Here is a 20,929-nt window from a genome sequence, read left to right on the forward strand (position 1 = left end):
TAAAGTACAACATCTAAAAAATATGTATAAAAATGTGTACCTAAAGATTATATATTTTAGGTGTATCATACACGACAAAACAAAGGTATGATTGATTTTCATTACTCTAGCCCGAGCGATGAAACAATTTTCTTGCCACTCAACAGAGTCATGTAAAAATAATTAAGTTGAATACAAGGCGCTCATAACTGGCTTGGAACTAACAATTTTAATGGAAACTAAGGACATCGACATTCATGGGGATTCTCATCTCATCATTAACTAGGTTGCTGGAAAGTATAAAACCCTAAATCCAAGTCTCAAGTAGTACTTTCACTGCACTATAAAGCTGTTAGAACAAATCCCAAATGTATGTTTTTTTAAATTTTAAGCCAAGAGAACTCATTAGAAGATGCTTTAGAAAAGCTCACGAAGGAGTTTGCCTACCTGGAAGAGGACCACATTCAAATTTCAGTAAAGGGTGGTAAGTCCTCTCTCAAATAGACATGGACAGACTTCACAAAATCGGTGCTGATGTGACAGTGAAAGCTGATGAGAAAGAAGAAAAGAGGATTGGAGACAACCATTCATTAAATATTTGCAAACTCAAGGATTACCAGAAGACAGTTCTACTACAAACTAAAGTAAGCAGTGAGCATTGTCCTATGCTCTACTGAAAAACATCCTTTACTGCAAGTCTTTTGACCAAATCCCACTACGGTGTCTAAGAAAATTTGAAGCTCAAGATGTAATCAAGCAGTCCACTCAGGCCTCTATGGTGCACACAAGTCAAGGCCTAAAATATTCTTGAAAACTTTTCAAACTTTCAAAAGGCAGTGATCGTTCTACAAAATTTTGAGATTAATTTGACTATTAATTTAATTTAAGTTAAATTATTTTATTTCCAATATATTTAAATAAAATTCAAATTAATGTTTAGAAGTTAAGGCTTTTATTTTTCCCATATTCGTCTCTATTTTGTTGATCATTTTGCATATTATTTGGATTTCTTTATTTTAATATTTTTTAATGATTTTGTGTTTTATTTAATATTTTTCTAACATCATATTAATTTAGCTAGTTTGAACTAACATGAAGCATAACTTATTGATAGTACACTCTGCTTAGTTAGGTGTATTTACGATGAGCTCTGACACCAGCTAGAAATAACCCAAGTTGTTTGAACAAAGATTTAACATTGGAGATTATTCCATCAGTTTTCTTATGAGTTTTACAATGTTCTATATGACTTATTCAGGTTCATATAATCTGAAAAATTGGAATGGATGGCTATGATTTCTTCCCTAAACATTAACTAGAGAATGAGATCCATTTGTGATTTTCTTTGTGATATGCATGATCCAGTATATGATTTCCAAAACTCCTTCACCCAAAGAGATTAGAAGGCCCTAGAGATTCTATCCTAAAGTGGTTTTGCCCTTAGGGCTACGTTTTTTCTATAATTTACAAAGTAAGATGAAATTAGGTATGGGATTAGGTTTAATTACCTTGTGTGTTTCTAGTTTTCTTTAAAATGGCTATCTATAATTTTTTTATTAACCTAGTAAATACTTCTCCCTTGCTTTGTAATAGTTCATAAAGCATGGTTTGTTAGCTTTATTAAGATCGGGCAAGTTTCATATGAGAAGATTTTGAGGCACTTAGAGGAGAAACTAACTGAGGGGCCTTACTAAGGTGTTGGGGAATTAATTGAATGCCTAATATGCCCTGTTTAGCTTTGAGAAAAAAACTAACTATTTTGGCTTAAGTTAGCTCAAGCAGGATCTCTAACGATAATCCTACTCTCTAATGAGCTCAAACAAAGGGCTAAGAATGATTCTACAAGACTTCAGTCTCATACAATGGTTAGAAGCAACATAATGTGCAGTGAAGTTGAACTAAAGTGGATCGAATCATAGTCTAGTATTGGCTAAGTTAGGGGAGTCATGGTAGCTTAGAGTCAAAATTAGCCCCCTCTAAGTAGGACCTCATAACTTAAAGAAGGATGTAGAATAGTCACTTTAGGCATAAGTTGAATGGCTTGGTCAAATGTGATATTAGATATCTAATTTGGACAATTGCATACCCTTGGGCGCACTTGACTTGGACCGATGGGCTCAGTAGGTTCAAGTAGATTCGTTTGGTGGCAATTTTTTGAGTTTGGTTGAGTTTGATTAGGATTACACCTCGATTTAGCCAAAAAGTTTCTTAGAAATCATTTGGTCAAATATGGGCCAAAGTTTAATTTGGCTCCATTTCCCAAGGGCTTAGTTTAAGATGATTTGAAAAGGTTTTAAGTAGCTTTGAATTTGACTTGATGAGTTTGGACATAAATTGAGGTAAAAATGACTCATTGGCTTCACTCAAGCCTATCATGGCTCAATTCTTATGAATTTGGATTCACTTAAGAGATCGAACCAGGAGTTGTTTAAAGATTTTTAATATAATTTCAATAAGATTAATTTTAATTTGGCTCCCATTTTGGCGCAATAGGGTTCAATAATGACTATTTGGGTTGGGGCAGCTATAATTACATCTCAAGAGGCAACTAAGAAAGATGACCAAATTTAATTGTAGTGACTTCTAGAATACATAAATTTTAATGCAAATATCTTCTATATATAACTTGTTTGATCATCAAATATATTACATTCATTTTAAGATAAATCTAAAAAAATAAAAAAACCCAGCTTTCTTTGTTTCTTCCTATCTGTAGAAACCGCACGATCAAGAAGACCTAGTCATTACCACGGACTTTCAATTGACTCCATGACATTTTAATAAATAATATTAGTTATGTCATTAAACTGTGAAATGGGACTAGTCTCTACAAGTCTTCCACGTCTCACACCAGTCTCCAAGAAAGCGCGGAATCCTCATTCAAAATTATGTTTATTTATACCCCTCTTATTTTCAGCTCTGCTTCAGCCCTCCTCCAATGGCTTCCAACTCTTCTGTCTTATCCTCAAACTTTTCACCGACTGAAGTTTTTGATGACATATATTTTGAGTTTGATGACTCTTTTGTCTCTGAGGAAACATTCAGTGAAAATCAGCAGCTGGTTTCTCAGTATCAGCGAGGTACCATCTTGCATCATGTAAATGATTGTGGAAGCAGGTATGTGAATCCTAGCTCTAATTATTAGCTAATCTGTTGGGGAGCTTTGTGCTGATGGTGCTCTTTGTGGATGTGCAGAAATACTAACATGCAGCAGAGTAATCAGAGGCTCAAAAAAACTAAAGTTTCGTTTAAAACAAAATCGGACCGTGATGTTCTGGATGATGGCTATAAGTGGAGGAAATATGGAAAGAAAATGGTTAAAAGCAGCTCAAATCCAAGGTGAACATACATCAACATAAAAATATTACTTTTCAGTTTCCTCATACATGTATTAATAAAATAGGACAATATAAACTAAGCAAAGTTAATTGTATGTACATTTTCAAAAATGTGTTTGTAGGACGGGAATTGAATTCCGAGAAAATAAAAATATTAAAAGGTTAAATAAATGGCAAACACTTCTTTATTAATTAAATCTTCTATATTTCTTTTTGTTTTCCCTTACTTCCCTTCAATGAAAATAAATCCTAGACATCCCAAAATTGAGAAAATATTATGTCTGTTTGTAACGGATCTTTTAGAGCGTGATGCGATTCACGCTATCAAACACACATCTGATTTACCGAAAGTAATATTTTCTTCTCAGACGAATATATGCATTTTTGCGAGTGGGATGTTCTAGATTATTTCAGTTACTTGTTATAAGAAAATTGATGTTGATTGAAAATATGTTTGATGGCCTCTTTAAGATTGAGACACTGATATATTTATGATTTCGATCTACTTACATCATGACACTTCCATTTTTTTTCTTAAATATAAACAGATTCTAAGCAACTAAATTAATAGTAAGAGAAATACTGTGAGAAATAGATAGATGTTCACATTCATTTTGCATGATCCAACAAAATGTTCCTAATGCATAAAATAGTTTTCATAAGCAAATAAAAATGCTCAGTGATTCACAAGTCAATATAGCCATATTTGATTTATTTTTTTTGTCAGGCTAAACGAATGATTGAAGTAATGAAATTTATGGACAGGAATTACTATCGGTGCTCGATGGAAGGCTGCAATGTAAAGAAGAGGATAGAAAGAATGGAGGAAGATTCCGGCTACGTCATTACAAGCTATGAAGGCATCCATAATCACTATGCTCTCAATCAGCACGACTACAGTGGGACGTAGAACAAATATTATTATTATGATATAGTGTGTAAATGTTAGAATTTATATGTTACTTTAAGTAATCTCAATGTAAAATTAAGAATTTGATTGAGTAAGGTATTGAATTGTAAAAAAGAAAAAAAGAAATGAGATTGAAAGTGTGGTTGATAATTGCATTTGCTTGAATCATTAATATGTTGATGTTAGTCTGAATTTGGTTTGACCGAATAAAATATTTATTTTTGAAGCTTTTCTTTTTAAATAGGAAGCACCAAACCCAACAAGCTCGTAGCTCGCACACCAGAAACTTTGTAATTCCTTAAACAATGTTTATAATCTGCATATGTCATGTAAAAAGTATTAAAAGAATATTTAGCTTGAATCTTAATGGAGTAAATATGTTCTGATGCCACTATAGTTTGTGCTCTCCACAATGTTTCATGATCTTGATCATTGAATGTAAGAAAATGCTTCGGAGTAATTTAGAAATGTTTAATTTATTAATAATCTTTATCAGTAATGGATACATTAATGTTTATTAATGTACAAATGCTTTTCTCTGTAAAACACCTTGAAAGGTTGAGAAGGCCATTATGAATATATTAGAATCCGTGACAGGTAAATATATTAGAATCCAGAACAAGAATAATCACATCTTATGTTGGATCTAAGTTTGGCACCGTCTGAGGGAAAAAATGCCCCATTAGCAGAAATCTACACTTCTTCAATTGATAACCAACGCAATACACAAACTTCTTGCTATAAAATTCATCATTCTAGGGTGCGGTTTCGAAGTTCAGGATACCAAGCCTCAGCATCATTTTTCAATGAAATAAATGAATGATGAATGGAAGTCTCAAAATGAGATTTTTCAATTTTTATGTAAGGCTCAATAACCCAAGGTTGTAAATATTGAAGGGGAGCAGGTATCGCTAAATGCACTGATTAGATTTACAAAGACATGCTGAAGTTTCTCTTCAAGAAGCTAACCGATAAGGCAATGCTAGCTCCACACATCCATCACGTGTAATCAGACTTTGTAATAAACCTCCAACATTTGTGGAGAAATTAACTCGGCATCACATAATCTGTGATGAGTTACAGTGTCAAGTAGAAGAAGAGTTTCCTTTAAGGGATAGAGGTCATTTCTTTGCTCGATATAGTAGTCAAGAGTCATCTCATTCGATTGAGATCATCCCTCAACACCCTGTTCCAGGAGAATTCATGCTTCCACACATTAATTCTTATGATGGGATATGAACACATTGATTATTATAGAATCATCATGCACATACAACTAGCTTCTCACATTCTTTTTTTATCAATTTTTTCCTACTATTCTTAAGGACTAAACATGTACTTAATATTATTAACTCCAGAAGAAAATTGTTCAAACTTTGATGAGCTTGCCAAATTTTTTTGTGGAGCGATTCAACACAAATAGAAAGATCGTCAAAGACTTATCTCACCTCTTTAGGATTCATTAAAGTGAATGAAAATCTCTAAGAAAAATTAATTCTAGAGATTTTTGGTCGAAGCTCATTAAATTCAAAGATTAGATCCAGAATTACTAAATAGCTTCTTCATAAGGAGGATTATGTCCTAGTCCTTTCTACTCATCCTTGAGGTGAGAATCCGTTTTTTTCATATATTGACCTAATCCATAATGTTGAAGCATAAATTATAGCTGATGAAGATTTTAATGCACATAGAAACTAATTTGAAAAGATCATAATAAAGCATAAAAAAAATCTCTAAACCTCATGTTTTAATGCACATCACATCAAGGGACAACCTTAAATCTTGGGATATCAAGCCTCGATTATTTCCTACTCAATAGGCACTATTTTGCTCTTGACGATGCATTAATTTTGTCTTTGAAAGATTTGATGCACATAATGGAAGAGTTTATGAATAAGATTCTTTAGTTCATATGGTGGGTTTATAGTCGATACTGACACAATCAGATTATGTTTACATGCCCAAGATCAACCATCACTGAAGATTTCCTCACTCGAGAATTCACATATGGAGGCCCCCTCCTCAAACTAAAATTTCTCCTCAACCTAGCTTGTTAAGAAGCAGACCTCTTAGGTATTACCTGTTCCATACACCTCTCGCTAATCGACCTCCAAATCAGCTTGCACTATCATTTCTATTAAATTCATTATCATACCAAAAATCATGTCATCAAATTAAGAGAAAAATAAGAATACCAATTTGATAAGATAATTGGGCTGCTTTACAGGATTATGTGGATAACACCATCACTTGAGGAAAATAATTTCAAAAGAAACAACAAGAAGGTTGACAATTATTTTTCTTGAGTATGGACAAACATATTCTTAAGAAAAACAATAGTCCATCTTGGCCTTCAACCTAGACTCTAGAAATAAAGTTATTTATACCACCTTATTATGGGCTTAATTTATCCCAAGGAAACACAATTTAACTTTTTCCATAACAGGTTAACACCGTTAAGTTTTTTTCGACGAAGTAACATATGACGGGTCTAATATCTTTGGAAAATTTTATTTGACTTTGTTCATAACATGTTAACATAGTTGAGCATCTCTGACAAAATAACTTAGAAAGGGTTTCAACTTTGTAAATAATAGGTTAATGTTGAACAAAATAACCTAGGATATGTCTAACATTCGTTTTGAATTTCATTTGACACTATCAATGATAGTTTAATAGCATCGAGCTTCTGCAACATGACAACTTAGGATGGGTGTAACATTCTTGGTGAATTTCACTTTATTTTACCTATAACAGATTAATGTCATCAAGCATGTTTCAAAAGATAACCTAAGATGAGACTAACATTCTTGTTGAATTTTATTTGACTTTATCCATAATAGGTTAACACTATCAAACATCTCTAACAAAACAACCTAGTATGAGTCTAACATCAATGTTAAATTTTGTTCAACTTTATCCATAATAGATTAGCATCTTCAAACATCTCAGGCAAGACAACTTAGAATGGGTATAACATCCTTAATAAATTCCATTCGACTTTTTCATCGCAAGCTAACATTATTGAATATCTCAGGTAAAATAACCTAGAATAGGCTAACATCACTTGGGAAACTATAATATTTTTTTGGTAATACTTGTTAAGTAACATTTCACCCTGATATTATACTACAAAATGAGTGGAGAAATCTATTATGGAAAAAATATAGCAAATTCCAAACCCGTGAAGATAAACACACTATCAAGAAGTATGAAAATTACATTAAGCAGACAAAAAATATTACAGAAAAACACACTTTTCAAAAGTATAAAGGCTATATCAAGCAGGAAAGACCTATATGGACAAACACACTATGATAAATTACAAAATCTAAATTAAATAAATAAAAATCTCTACAAAATATATAATTTTAAAAATACAAAAACTATAATAAACCAGTAAAAATAAACGCTAATCAACTTTAGTGGCATATTTCCCCGTTGTTAGTGGTGTGCTCTTGCAAATCACTCTTAGCTATTTCACCTTCAAGATAAGAAGAGGGGTCTTCAGATTCCTGGTTGAGAAGGTAAACCCTCGATGTCAACCCCAATCCTATAGTACATTAAAAGAAACCCTTTCTAAAATCGTTCGGTGAATCCTTCTTCTTTAGATTGGTTTTGCAACTTCTTGTTCTCCACTTTAAGAACCAACAACTTTTCCCAAAAAACCTTCAAGCTTTTGGTACTTTGACTAAGATCAGCTCATTTCTCCACTAACTCTTCTTGAGACTTCTTCAGCTCCTGACTTTGTAGAAAAAAAAAAAACATACTGATGGTCAATTCTTTTTTGCTCTCTATTAGCTATTCTTTCAAGGCTAATATCTATTTTGCATTGACATTATACATTTTTTTAAACTCGCCTTGAAGATATTTATCTTCACACACTCTATGTTCAACATTCTTACAGAAAGCTTTAGCAAAAAAATTATATCTTCTTCCTTATCTAAAGAAGATAAATATATGTCAAACATGAAAAAAAAAGTAATAACATAGGATTAAAGATGACTACACATTCTTCAACTCATGAAAATTTAATGCATGTGTAATTCAAAGGATCCATAAAGAAAAAATCTATATGACCTCTATCAGTTTTTTTGTTTTATAATAAGAAAAAAAACTATCATCATGTAAAGGACGCTTGGAGGATATTTCTGGCACTTGCTAAGGCTTCTATGACCCATTCAACATTACAAAATAAGATTTTCTTGTATGAATGCAGAGACCAATTTTGAACAAATATTCTAACGTTGCAGATTTATTGGGGTAAAAGACATCACATAAATAATCTAAAAATTAAGAATCTTCAATACATCCCTTTCCACAACATGAAGATCAAAGGATGGCTTCTTCAGTTTTTTATTTTTCTCATGAAGACCTCAATCATTGTTCATAAATAATAATTGAATGGGCCAATTTTTTAGAGCAACTCATGTTTGAAAGCCTAACAATTCACACTTTTAAGTGATATTATCTCAAACATAAAAAATGAACTTACTTGTCTTTGTCACTATCACCAATGACAATGTCGCATCATGGTCCCTAAAGAGAATAATCATCCCATTATGATTGCCATAGTTTAATAAGAAAACTTAGATAGACATAGTCACTAGCTCAGGAGCTGGTGGAAATTGAAACCTTGCATGTAAGCTGGTCTCATAAATTGTGATGAATTCATGAGGAGACAAAGAAGCTTGATCAGAAAGACCGGGTAACTTAACCACCATTTAATTTAGAAATTTGAACTTCTTTCAAAAAATTATCAAGCAAGCTCAGTAATTGTCTACATCGTCTCATTGGGATTTGGATACTTTTTATGGCCTTTGAGAGGGGTTAGACTATCTAGAAATTGGAATCTTCAATGGAAATCAATAAAGAAAACCCTTCTCTTGAAATTAACAATAGCCTAAGAAAGATGACAACAACAACCTAGAAAAGAAGGCAACAACAACCTGAGGAGGAAGATAACAATAGCATTAGAGGACAACAATAGGCAACAAAGAAGGCACCAACAACCTAAGGAAGAAAAAAACAATAGCTTGAGGAAGGTGGAAACACAGACTTAGAAAGTGGAAACAACAACCTGGGAGAGAAGGCAACAAAAACCTGGAAATGATTTTAATATGTGGAGAGATGATGCGGCTTTTCTCCCATCAAATATGTTATTTATATACACAAATTAGGAAAAAAAAGAGCGGCAATTTTAAAATTTTAGGTTTTTGCCCAGCGAGCAAACCTACGGGCATGCATGCACTTGCACGGCCACGCACTCAATCGCCCCACATCCACTCCCACTTGACTCCTCTTTATGATCACACCCACATCTAGCCCACGTCTACGTTGCCCACTTATGCACCCAAGTTCAACCATGTTCACTACTCACGAGCCCATATTTGTGCACCAACCACATGAAAATGCCCTTGCTCACACACTCGCGCACCACTACAACACACGTCACTACACCCCACGCACACACTCCCACATTCCCATGTACACGTGCACGCACTCACGCTCACACACGTCGTTGTGTCCCCACTCACATTTATACCAAACTACGGGGTCCCCATCACTTTTTTTAGTATATAAAAGTACTCATTTACTTGTTTGGATGTATACATGCACTCGTTCTTGTGTCCTTACACGTCCTGATGCTAGTCTTCATTGCCGTTTTGGACCATAGCCACTACACCACTACAACCACTAACCCGGATAATGATAACATGATATATATCATATAGATCATCCATGACAGCTCTTATCATTTCAAAATATAAGTTTTTGAATATTCGAAGTTATATTTTTGGATGATCCAACCACTAATTTGTCATTAGCAAATTTTTTAACAAGCACAAATCTCGATGCATTTTTTATGAAAGATCTTCTAAATTAATATTTAAGATCATGGTGGTCTCAATTAAAGCAGGTTTATAATCAAATTACCATCTCGATAAGATGAGGCCATTGATATCAAATTTAATTTATAGTCAATCAAGCCCGGATCAAAACATTGAAATGCATTTGGAGGCCTTGGTTCATCAATTGAAAGATGAAATTAACTCTAATTTGACATATTTATAGTAGAATTATGGGTCTCGATGAGAGGAATACAACAAGCCTTAGATCGCTAATTTTGGAAGTCATTAAACCACTTAAATCATTAAAAAATTATATATGATCAAGGAGAATAAACATTGATCGTACGATCATATGGTTAAAAAAATCATTAAAAAAATTATCTATGATCGCTAAATTTGAAGTTATGAGCCAAAAGACAAAATTTCCCATTTTTAAGAGGCTATAAATAGGCATTCTTTCTTCACTTAAGGAGAAGGAGAAGAAGAACCATAGAGTTTGTTATGGAGAGAAGACCCGGTGATAGCACCGACTTCGACAGCTATCGACCACAATAGATCACAGCGTGGTAGCCACTGTCGATTATCACTATCTATCATCTCAGACCCCTGCTTGCAACTATTGCCGTTCAAATATGATTGTTGTGTCTAACACCTATATTTTCCTTAAACTTATTAAAGATACAAGTGTAATTCTAGTTGTAAGATTGTAACATCATTCTTCATGTTGTGAGAGAAGGGCGCATAATATATTATTTTGATTGAGCAAGTCCCCGTGATTTTTTTTCCTTTTTTGGGGTCTTTTCACGTAAAAATTTTGGTGTCTCTTCCTACTACTTTTTTTTATTTTTATTTGTGTGTATATTAAATTTTCATACAATACTAAGATGTTAAAATATTAGTCTACTATCACAAATTTTTTGGACAAGCAATAATTCGTCTCCACATGAAGCAAAGACTTTACTCCTCTATTTGTTTTGAGCTACATACGATTATGAATTCCAATCTTACTCCAATCATCAAATTCTGACATGATTGCTCATTATGTCGTGTGCAAGCTATTTAATTACTTAGTTAACATGCTTATTTTAACATCTAAAAATTATTAATTAGAATAGTCTATGATGATATTTATTTGGACGAGCCTTAAAATTACTGAACTTAGTTTGAGACGCGCGCAATACAAATTCAAAAAAAATTAATGGCAATATAGCTGCATAGCACCAAAATTATCAATATTACGTATCTCATACCCAAATTTTAATATTTACATTCCCTGCACCCACTACGGCGTCAGGCGATCCCGTCGGAAGCAAAAGCGGACACGGCACAAGACTTGCGGCAACCGGATCGGGACGTACAAAGACCTCTGAGAACTCCCGTCATTATCTTCCTTTGGCTCAGCAGTTCCTCTATTTTGCCTTAAATCCCATTTCCATGCCCTTCTACCAAGCACCTACCAAAAATCATTAATGATGGGCAGCTCCCATCTATCGCCTTCATACGCCGCTACCCAATCTTAAATATTGTTTAGCCTTAAACTCCGACAACTTTGCTAAAATAGAGCAGCACTGAAATTCATTAACCCGGTTAGAAGTTTAACAGTGAGGTGTTAATTTCGTCGTTCTTGAATGTTTTGGGTGCTAAGATTGTAAATATTAAAATTGGGTGTGAGATAAATAATATTACAGTTTTGGGTGTTAACTATGTAAATCCCCCAAAAATTAAATAGGAATCACATTAAAGTCTATTCGAAATGAAGTTTAATTTATCAACTTTTTTTTGAAATGAGTCTCATATACAACCAATCAATCAATTTTTATATTATTTTTTATTTTAAATTGAATTGAAATATATTATTTTAAAATCAACTTTAAAAACATTTTAATCGTGAGCTTCTCGTTATTGATACGTGGTCTCGGCCCGGGTATGATTTGATGGAACTAACTTTGACAAAATCAAACAAGGTTCCATTTAAGTGGGAGTATTTTAGTGCTCTTATTGTAGCTTTAATGATTATGGATTTATAAATAGAGACCCGTGGTAGAAAATTTGAATAAGACGGCTACATCTATATATATATATAACCCATGTCATTCATATTTGAAGGAGTCAGAGTCTTAGAGGAATCTTATGGTCACAAAGATAAGTGTAGTCAAAGATGATCTGCCAAAAGTCAAAGATCAGAACAGCATGAACCCATAAAATTTAAGGTCTAATCAAAGTCACTCCCAAAAAGTTTACAAAACCTGTTGAATAACAACCCCTCCAGACAAGCACCTGGGAACATCCTTGAAGAAAGGATAACCATTAAGCCCCACAAAACAACACCACTGATCATCTCAAAAAGAACCTCAAAGGCCTTTCATATCACAACTCCCTACCAGCTTTCCTGTTTAAAGGGTGGAGCTACCAATCAGAGTACAATGAAGTCTTTTCTGCCCAATAGCTTAGCCTCATCTTGACAACATGAGTCTCATCCAAAGGGAACGATAAATGCTAATCGGTTTAGGAGAGCCAGTCGATCGAAGGTCCATAGTTGGGCCCACCGAATGATCATAGCTTGGTCGACTGAAGGCCCTATAATCTGGCCGACCAAAGATCCACACCCTAGGTGGCGAAATAACCACAACATGATCGATCGAAGACCCTCAATTCAACTAACTAAAAGCCTATAGTTTAGCCAACTGAAAGCCTATATCCTGGCTGACCAAAAACCATTAGATAAATCGATCGAAGGCCTAACATTAAATGACTGTAGGACGAGGAAACCAAATCTAAGGTCCTTTTTTTTATTATTTTATCATTCATTGTTTTGTTCATGTATTTATTTATGTCCAAAATGTTCGTGAGGTCTTTATTTCAAATAGGGGTAGACAAGTAAATTATACACTTCACACCCTCTTAATCTATAAATAAGGGTTCATTTCTAAAGTAAAAGGCTAGCGGATTATTCGAGCTAGTCTAGTCAATTTTCTTACCTCTCTAGCTTGCTCACTCCTACACTCTATTCATTAGGTGTGTTTTATAGGACAATCTCAGATTCAAAATTCTAGATGGTGCAGTGAGCGTGGATCATGCCAAAAATAAGGAGAAGAGCACAACTCAGAGAGCAAACCCATCTGAAAGAAATGATAAATATGGATTGCACTAGGGAATTTATGCAACAAAAAATTCAAGAGTTGAGGGACTAGATGTTGGGTCAAATGGCGGAATTGACCCAGGCGGTTCTTAGAGTAAGGGAGTAGTTTTTATGGGATAATAGTCAGCGGGAGGAAGAACCTGAACCCCAAGGTCGTCAAGTGGCTCATGGGGATGAGAGAGACACAGAATCCTAGTGCCAGTATTGTGTTGGATCTATGCTTATGAATAGAAAATGACTTGGGCACACCTAGCTAGAGAATGCATTCTCTTGGCATATTTCATCCGTTGACACCCAAAGAAGTTTAAAGCTCCTTCACTTAATTCTTATAAAGGTTGATCTGACCCGACCAATCACATCACATCATTTGAACCGTTAGTCTGCTTGCCGAAAATTACCAGCACACTAAAGTGTTGTCTTTTCTGTACTATGCTGAGGGAATCAACCCTTAAGTAATTTCATGTGTTACCCGCTAGGATAATCAAATCCTTTGTTGATTTCAAGAGATTGTTTGATGCTCAGTTTGCCAGTGTGCAGAAGCCGCATAAGAATTCACAAGTCTTGTGAAAAGTTAAGCATAGATAGCATGAGAGCCTGTGTTTGTACATTACGTAGTTCTAAAAGGATATGTTGGAAGTACAATATTTGGAGCCCAAAATGGAACATGCAGCCTTAACCCAAAGGTTAATGAGAGAAAGATTTTTACATAACCTTAGCTTGATGGAGCTGCATGATCCCCGAAAATATAGTTGTGTAAAATTTATAAAGTTGACTCCGCTTTAAAATGATGCCAATGGTATTTTATGAAGGTATTTTATGAATAATAACGTTAAGCACTTAATGTTGAGATTATATGCAATTATACGTATCGTTTTCAAGTAATACAAGAATTTCTATTTAAGTCCCAAATATTTATCCCACGAGGAAGGTTTAAATTTGAAATGATAAATTAACTAGGAAATTCACAGAAATAAAATGAAATTTTGAATGTTTGAGATACTATCAGAACTAAATTATTAACTACTGGCAAAATTTAAATGCAAATTTTAAAATAGTAACTACTAAACTATGTTAATGTGGTGAAGTTTTCTAATATGAAAGACATCTTTCCCACTACAATGAGTTTTTGGTGAAATGAGATGAAATAAATCGCTTAATAATGTATTGTGCCAAATAGGGGCAATTTTAATTTTATACCCTGATTCAGTGTTATAGAAAATCATTGGCTAATCTCAGGTTTAGATTCTAAGTCTGTGGCTAGGCTAAAAGGATACTGGCTCTCTCTCTAGAGCTCCTACTTCCTTTCCCTTGAAGGCTAACACTCACTTTAGTTCTTAAACACTAAGATCGAATTGTGGATTTTAGTCTGTCACCAGAAAATCTCCAATTCTACACCCAACAATTTATATTTCGCTATTTATTTGCACTTATTTTGATGAATGAAACACTCCTTCATGGAATTAAATATGATTCTCACTTTATTGTAGAACTCATACTCAATTTCCTGGATCATCCCGGATCATAATTTCCCGGATCATATGTTTCACAATATATTTTAACAATTCAATTGGCTAGATCATAAAGTAAATTAAGAACAGAGTTGAAAAGCCATCACAATTTATTTTATATTTTAACATTGACGCATCCAAATTATCTCTCAAATTCACCATATCTTAGAGTAGGGAGAAAGATAAAGGAAACTACTCAGACTTCATGAGAAAGATACAACAAAACACAAATTTCATATATAAAAGAAAGTTCATACAACAATAATAAACAAACAACACTTATCTGAAACTCTCTCTCAAAGCAAATCCCTTGTAGCCTCTCTTAGAAAATGTAGGAAGAAGAAATCTCTCACTTCTCTCCCTCTCCAACACTCGTAGAGAAGAATTTACACTTAAACTCACCACCAAAACTCAAAACTATAACAGAAAATAAATGTCTAATGGACTCTAAGTGGCTATAGAGAATGTGGAATTGCATAGAAGAGAGTGTAAAGAGGTTGAAGGGTGTGAAGGGGGGGGGCGCGAAGGGGGTCCTTTCTGATCAATTTTAGCTCCAAATAGAGCCTAAGGTCAGTTTTCCAATAGGTACATCCAAAAACTCTTCAAAAAGCGTCCAAATTTATTGAATCTTCTAGAAATAGGTCTTGCACCGACACTGGCATTGTGGGCCGCACCGACATTGGCACCGCCGGTTCTCATTCAGGCGCCGTTGGCGCCAGTGGTCCATGAATAAAATTTGTGCTCTCTATCAAATGGCGCCGTTGGTGTGCAGTCTGGCGTCGTTGACGCTGAACATTTCTTCAAAAACTCCATTCTGACTCCAAATTCCATCCTTTTTGCTTCCTTTTTGCTTCAAGTCCTAAAAATCAACATCCTGCAATAAAACATGAAAAATTCTTTTCTTTAAAGTGTAATATCACCAAAAATGAGTATAAAATATGGGTCTAAGAATGCATATATTTTTTGTGTACAAAATCCCTTAAAATTAAATGTTACTTATCCTCATGTAACTCCTTTACTACATAAAAATATGACTTATGGTAAATATTTTAACTTCTAGATTTATATAGTTTAGTCCACTAAATACAATATCATAACTTAAGAAAAATGTAAAAAAAATCCAGTTAATATTAAAGGAATAATAATATCTAGCAGTCATGTCTAAGATTTTTTATTCTCTATTTTTTTTAAGGAAAATTGCAAATTATTCATATTAAAGCCACTTAGAATATCCATATGAAAAAGAAGTTCATGAAACTTTACTAGTAAATATGCTAATACTGAAATATAAGTTTAGAAAATGTAGCCAAGCCTTCTTCTTTAAGTTGATTCAAGTGAAGCCAATTTTTAATTAGGCATCTCCTCAAGCTTCTCCTCACACATCTTTTTCTTTTCTTTCCTTTTCTTTTCTTTGATTTCTACTGCTTATCAATTTGTGAACTACCAGCGATTTTTTTTTTCTTTTTTTCTATTTTTTTTTTTTGTCCTTTAATGATTTTGAACTTCACTATCCTCTTCTTAAAGTTAAAAACTTTTCACACTCCTTCACTTTATAAATTTATATCAGCTTTAAAGATTTTTCATAAAGTTTTATTCTTTTCTTCTTACATGAATCTCTAAGATTTTTAATACTTAAGAAATACAAATTCCTGTACTTACAATAAAAAAAATATAGTCTTATTCTATCATACCAAATATCTTTATCTCTCAAGTTAACCTTCATTATTGAAAAATTTTCACTTAAGTTTACTATATATTTAAATATAGTTATCTAAAGTTACCCTCTAATACCAAAAGTCATGTTAAATTTTAAAATATTTTGAAAATATAGCTAATTGAGGACAAATAAAATTAAGTTTCTTTTCTTTAAAAAGAAAATTTTATTCTCCCGCAAACTTAAATTTTTAAAAGATTTAGCATGAAAAACTGAAAAATAAAAGGGTGAAAGAAAACATTTAATACATAAAGTAAAGACTTACCTGTTGAAGTTTCTGATATTGAAACTTAACTCTGAAATATTACAAGTGATAATATGAAAAACTACAAGACTTAAAACATTAAATAACACATAATACATATACAAATTTGCTGAGAAAGAGCTAACTACAGCTAACTACAAATACATTCAAATACATTCAACTAAGTACTAAAAACTAACAACAATACTAAAAGGATTTCCAATGTAAAAATAGTTTCACAATCCTACTATTCACAATACAACATAATATTTAAAATAAAGTGTCACACTCTAAAAACAAACAGTTTCAACAATATTCAACAATAAAGTACAAATAAAGTACAACCAAACATAAACTAAACAAAAATCTAACTAAAACATTACCAATCATCATCATCTTCTTCTTCTTCCACATCAAAATTTTACTGTTGATATGCGATAAAAATAGGGTGAGTAGGAAACTAAACTGAGTGGTCACCCCTCATGTGTCTGACCATTGCTTCATCATAAGCAGCATCCTATTCAAACTTCTGTCTTGTCAAATCATCATTGTGTGCATTTCTAGCCTCCATATTTTTCATTATACTTTCCATTCTTAATATATCTCTCTGTTTGATCATAATTTGCTCTATAAGTTCCTGGAGAGTAGGAGTACCAGCAGTAGTGGTACTTAAAGTAGAAGGAATATCCTTGGTCCTACTTCCAGATCTCCATCCAACATGAGATTCATAAGTCTGAATATTGGCAGGCCCAATAGGTTTTAAAGGTTCAATCCTCTCCTCATTCATTCTAAAATCAACTCCTGCTTGTTCACATAGTGTGAAGATCAGGTCAGGGTGTGCTAAACCACCAGTAGTCTCTCCCAAAGCAATAGAACTAGTGTTTCTATAAACAATAGAGCCTACATCTATCCTTTTCATCTGTTGGATATAGAAGTTCAATATGGCTCTATCCTTTGTAACCTCACTCTAATGATTTGTTGGTATCATTCTACTAGAAATAAAGTAGTTCCAGGCCTTAGATATTACATTTAACATAGAAAGAGGAAAGTTTACCATAACATCATTCTTCACCTTCCAAGCTCCTCTTCCATTAGTAAGAAAAGAAATAACTTAATCTAAGGTCTCAATTGTAGCAGAAAATGATTTATATTGTCAGCTATACACATCCTCTAACTGATAAAATTCATTAATTTTCCTTGGAGTAAATTCCACCATTTTCCCACAAACAAACACGTGGTCTTCAGAAGTTTCCTTAAAGTTGGCACAAAACTTTATCACTACACCAATAATAGCCTCGACAGTGAAGTAACAAAAATTCTCCCACTGTCGAGCATTGATTATTCTTTCAACTTCTCCACCCAAATTTTTAAATCCTCGATCCGGAATTACTTTCTTAGTTGCAAATAGACTATTGAAACAAATGTTAGCATTATAGTTAACAAAATTTTGATCATCAAAATCCACCTTTCTCTTTCTCATTCTCGGTGCCATGATAATCTAAGAAAATTTGATAAAATCCAAATAAATTCCCAAAAATTTCAAAAATCACAATGTGGAACGTTTTAAACTTAAATCTACTAAGTAAGAGTTCTTCACCAAAGTATTGTCTCAAAATCTTCTAAAAATTTTAAAAAATTTGGATGGCGGCAATGTAAGATAAATCCTTGGGGAAAATAAAAAATTTTGAGTTCAAAGTGTAGCTCTTACCTAGAGAAGATGAAATCCAAACTTTCTTTGCCTTAAAATCGCCTCAAATCCAAGCAATAGTAAGCCCTAGGTGCAAAAACCAGAGGTTGAAGGTGACCGAAAGGGTAAAAATGGTGTTTTTACTATGCAAATCGTGAATTTAAGGAGTTTGGGTGGATTTCGAGTTGAGGGCACTATCAGAGCCCATGCCGGCGCCATTGGCCAAAATTCACTTTTTTTTTTTATTTTTGCAATTTTCAACTTTCTTTCAATTCAGTCCAAATTCTATTTAGTCTTTTTGAATATTAATTTTTGTCTTAAAATAATTCACAAACAAGCATTTTTACAAACAACACCAAACTAACTTATATATATAAAAATATAATTTTCACAAATACATTTTTCTAATTACACTTTCGCATACATAAAACAAACTAAATTATAATTCAGCGTCAAAATCAAGCCACAACACTAGAATGCTGACACAAAACTATACACACAATCAATATTAATAGAGTTCTAAAAAGTAAAGTAAAGTAAATTAAATCCACACAATCACATTAAAAACATAATTACTTTAAAATAGTAGAGAGTCAAACTTTTTTAATTATTCTGCTTTATCTTCAGTATTTTCTCCTTCTCTAATGTCTCCCATAGACTGGTAATGGACATACAAATTGTAGAAGGGTTGGTATAGGAATTGATTAGTCAAATTTTTATCGATCCATCCATTTTTCTTGAACAATTTTCCATTTTTCTTGAACATCTACACCAAGCCTGCTTCAACTGTTCCAGTATGATCAAAGTTCTCCTTTATCCTCCAATCTGGGTGATCAAAAAGGTAGTTGAGATTTTTTATGGCATTCATAATACTTTGCAGTTCTTTTTCTATTTTCTTGATTTTCTTCTCCAAAGCTATTGAACTTCCAACTATTTGTGGCATTAATGGTGTTGAAGCATGTGATGAATGATCCAAGATAACATCTAATGCTTCATTCCCATTTCCAATATAATTGCCATTAATAAGAATTATGGGCTCCCAAGGTAATAATACTTTCTCCCAACTTTTATATGTCACTTGAGATTGACTGCAAAGTAAGAAAAATGTGGAAGGATTCCCCACTCCATATATTGGCCCATTCATAATATTACTCATAATAGATTTCAAAATAATTGATCCCACATCAATGGGCTTTTCCATTTGAATGCAATAGTTTAAAATGACACTTTCTATTGTAACTCTATTAATCTTCATGGTAGGGAGTAATTTTGTAGTTATGAAAAAATGTCATTGTTTTGATATTGGATTAAGTAGTGAAGCAAAAAAACTAACATTTTCCATATCTCTGATTTCCCAATTATCATTTTCATCCATCAGAAAGTTATATATATATCTTGCATCATATCTCTCGTTGAGATAAAATTTGTATAATGACCAATTGGAATGTTTTCTATCATATACAAATCATTAATTCGAGTCGGAGTAAATTGTACACCCTTACCTCGAACGAAGATGACTCCTTGGGCAATTCCATTATATCTTGCATCATATCTCTCGTTGAGATAAAATTTGTATAATGACCAATTGGAATGTTTTCTATCATATACAAATCATTAATTCGAGTCGGAGTAAATTGTACACCCTTACCTCGAACGAAGATGACTCCTTGGGCAATTCCATGTAAGTTAACATAGAATTCCTTTACTACTAGTACAACAACTGTAGTGTTAGTATAGCACAGAACTTCCCAATATCTCTGTACAATGATTTTCTCAATCTGTGAACTTGGATTACTCAATCCATGATTGCAAAGCCTCTCTCCTTGATAAGTCTCTTTTTCTTTCGTATTTTCGTAATGACTTTGTCGTATAATCTCTGCGTGTCAAAATTGAGAAACTTTCTTATATTGAAAACTCAATACCTGGAAGTATTTCTAGAATTGGAAGCCATGGAATTCAAACTTTAGAAGTTTCTGGTCATCCAAGGCAGTTTTTAGGCCTTTAAAAACACCTCTCGGCATTTATTTAGGAGTGCAATCCCGCCAAATTTTGCCACATTCATCCTGAAAGTGAAAAACTGCTCGGGACGCTGTCGGTGCTCCCGATGGCAATGTCGTCGCCATGGTTCGTCTAGGCAGGCACCGTCGGCGCCCATTCTGGCACCATCAGCGTCAGAGGCCAAAATCGCCTCTCTTATTTTTTTGTTCAATTTGATTCCAAATTTTTCCTCCAACACTAATATTTGCCTTAATTTATGATATATAAAATTGTGTAGGACTCAAAAAAATTATTATTTCATGAAAACATTTATTAAACAAAATAATAATATATAGATATATATAGATTTATATATGGGTTGCCTCCCACAAAACACTTGGTTTAACGTCGTTAGCCCGACGTACCATTATTTAATTAGGATGACTTAACATCAAAATTTCTTTAAATTGTGGTTTGTGCTCTTCATAATAATGTTTCAATCGATGCCCATTAACTTTAAATAGCTTTCCAGTTTTAAAATCATTATTAACAACAGTTCCATAATGATAGACTTTAATCAC

The 20,929-nt window shown here is 33.3% G+C and overlaps 1 protein-coding gene across 1 annotated transcript; it reads left to right on the forward strand.

Moving 5' to 3' along the window:
* Positions 1 to 485: 485 nt before the first annotated feature.
* On the forward strand, positions 486 to 4,361 carry LOC110037892 (probable WRKY transcription factor 50). Its single transcript, XM_020742620.1, has 4 exons — positions 486 to 623; positions 2,897 to 3,096; positions 3,175 to 3,318; positions 4,083 to 4,361. Exons 1-4 carry the CDS (start codon positions 486 to 488, stop codon positions 4,225 to 4,227), a joined length of 627 nt encoding a protein of 208 aa, XP_020598279.1. The 3' UTR covers positions 4,228 to 4,361.
* The last annotated feature ends 16,568 nt before the right edge of the window (positions 4,362 to 20,929 follow it).

This window comes from Phalaenopsis equestris, unplaced genomic scaffold (assembly GCF_001263595.1).
Source record: "Phalaenopsis equestris unplaced genomic scaffold, ASM126359v1 Scaffold226623, whole genome shotgun sequence".
Taxonomy (NCBI): domain Eukaryota; kingdom Viridiplantae; phylum Streptophyta; class Magnoliopsida; order Asparagales; family Orchidaceae; genus Phalaenopsis; species Phalaenopsis equestris.

Coding starts and splice junctions, on each gene's coding strand:
- LOC110037892 (XM_020742620.1), top strand. CDS start 486: ATGGACAGACTTCACAAAATCGGTGCTGATGTGACAGTGAAAGCTGAT. Junction 624..2,896: donor CAGTTCTACTACAAACTAAA/GTAAGCAGTGAG, acceptor TCTTATTTTCAG/CTCTGCTTCAGCCCTCCTCC. Junction 3,097..3,174: donor GTAAATGATTGTGGAAGCAG/GTATGTGAATCC, acceptor GTGGATGTGCAG/AAATACTAACATGCAGCAGA.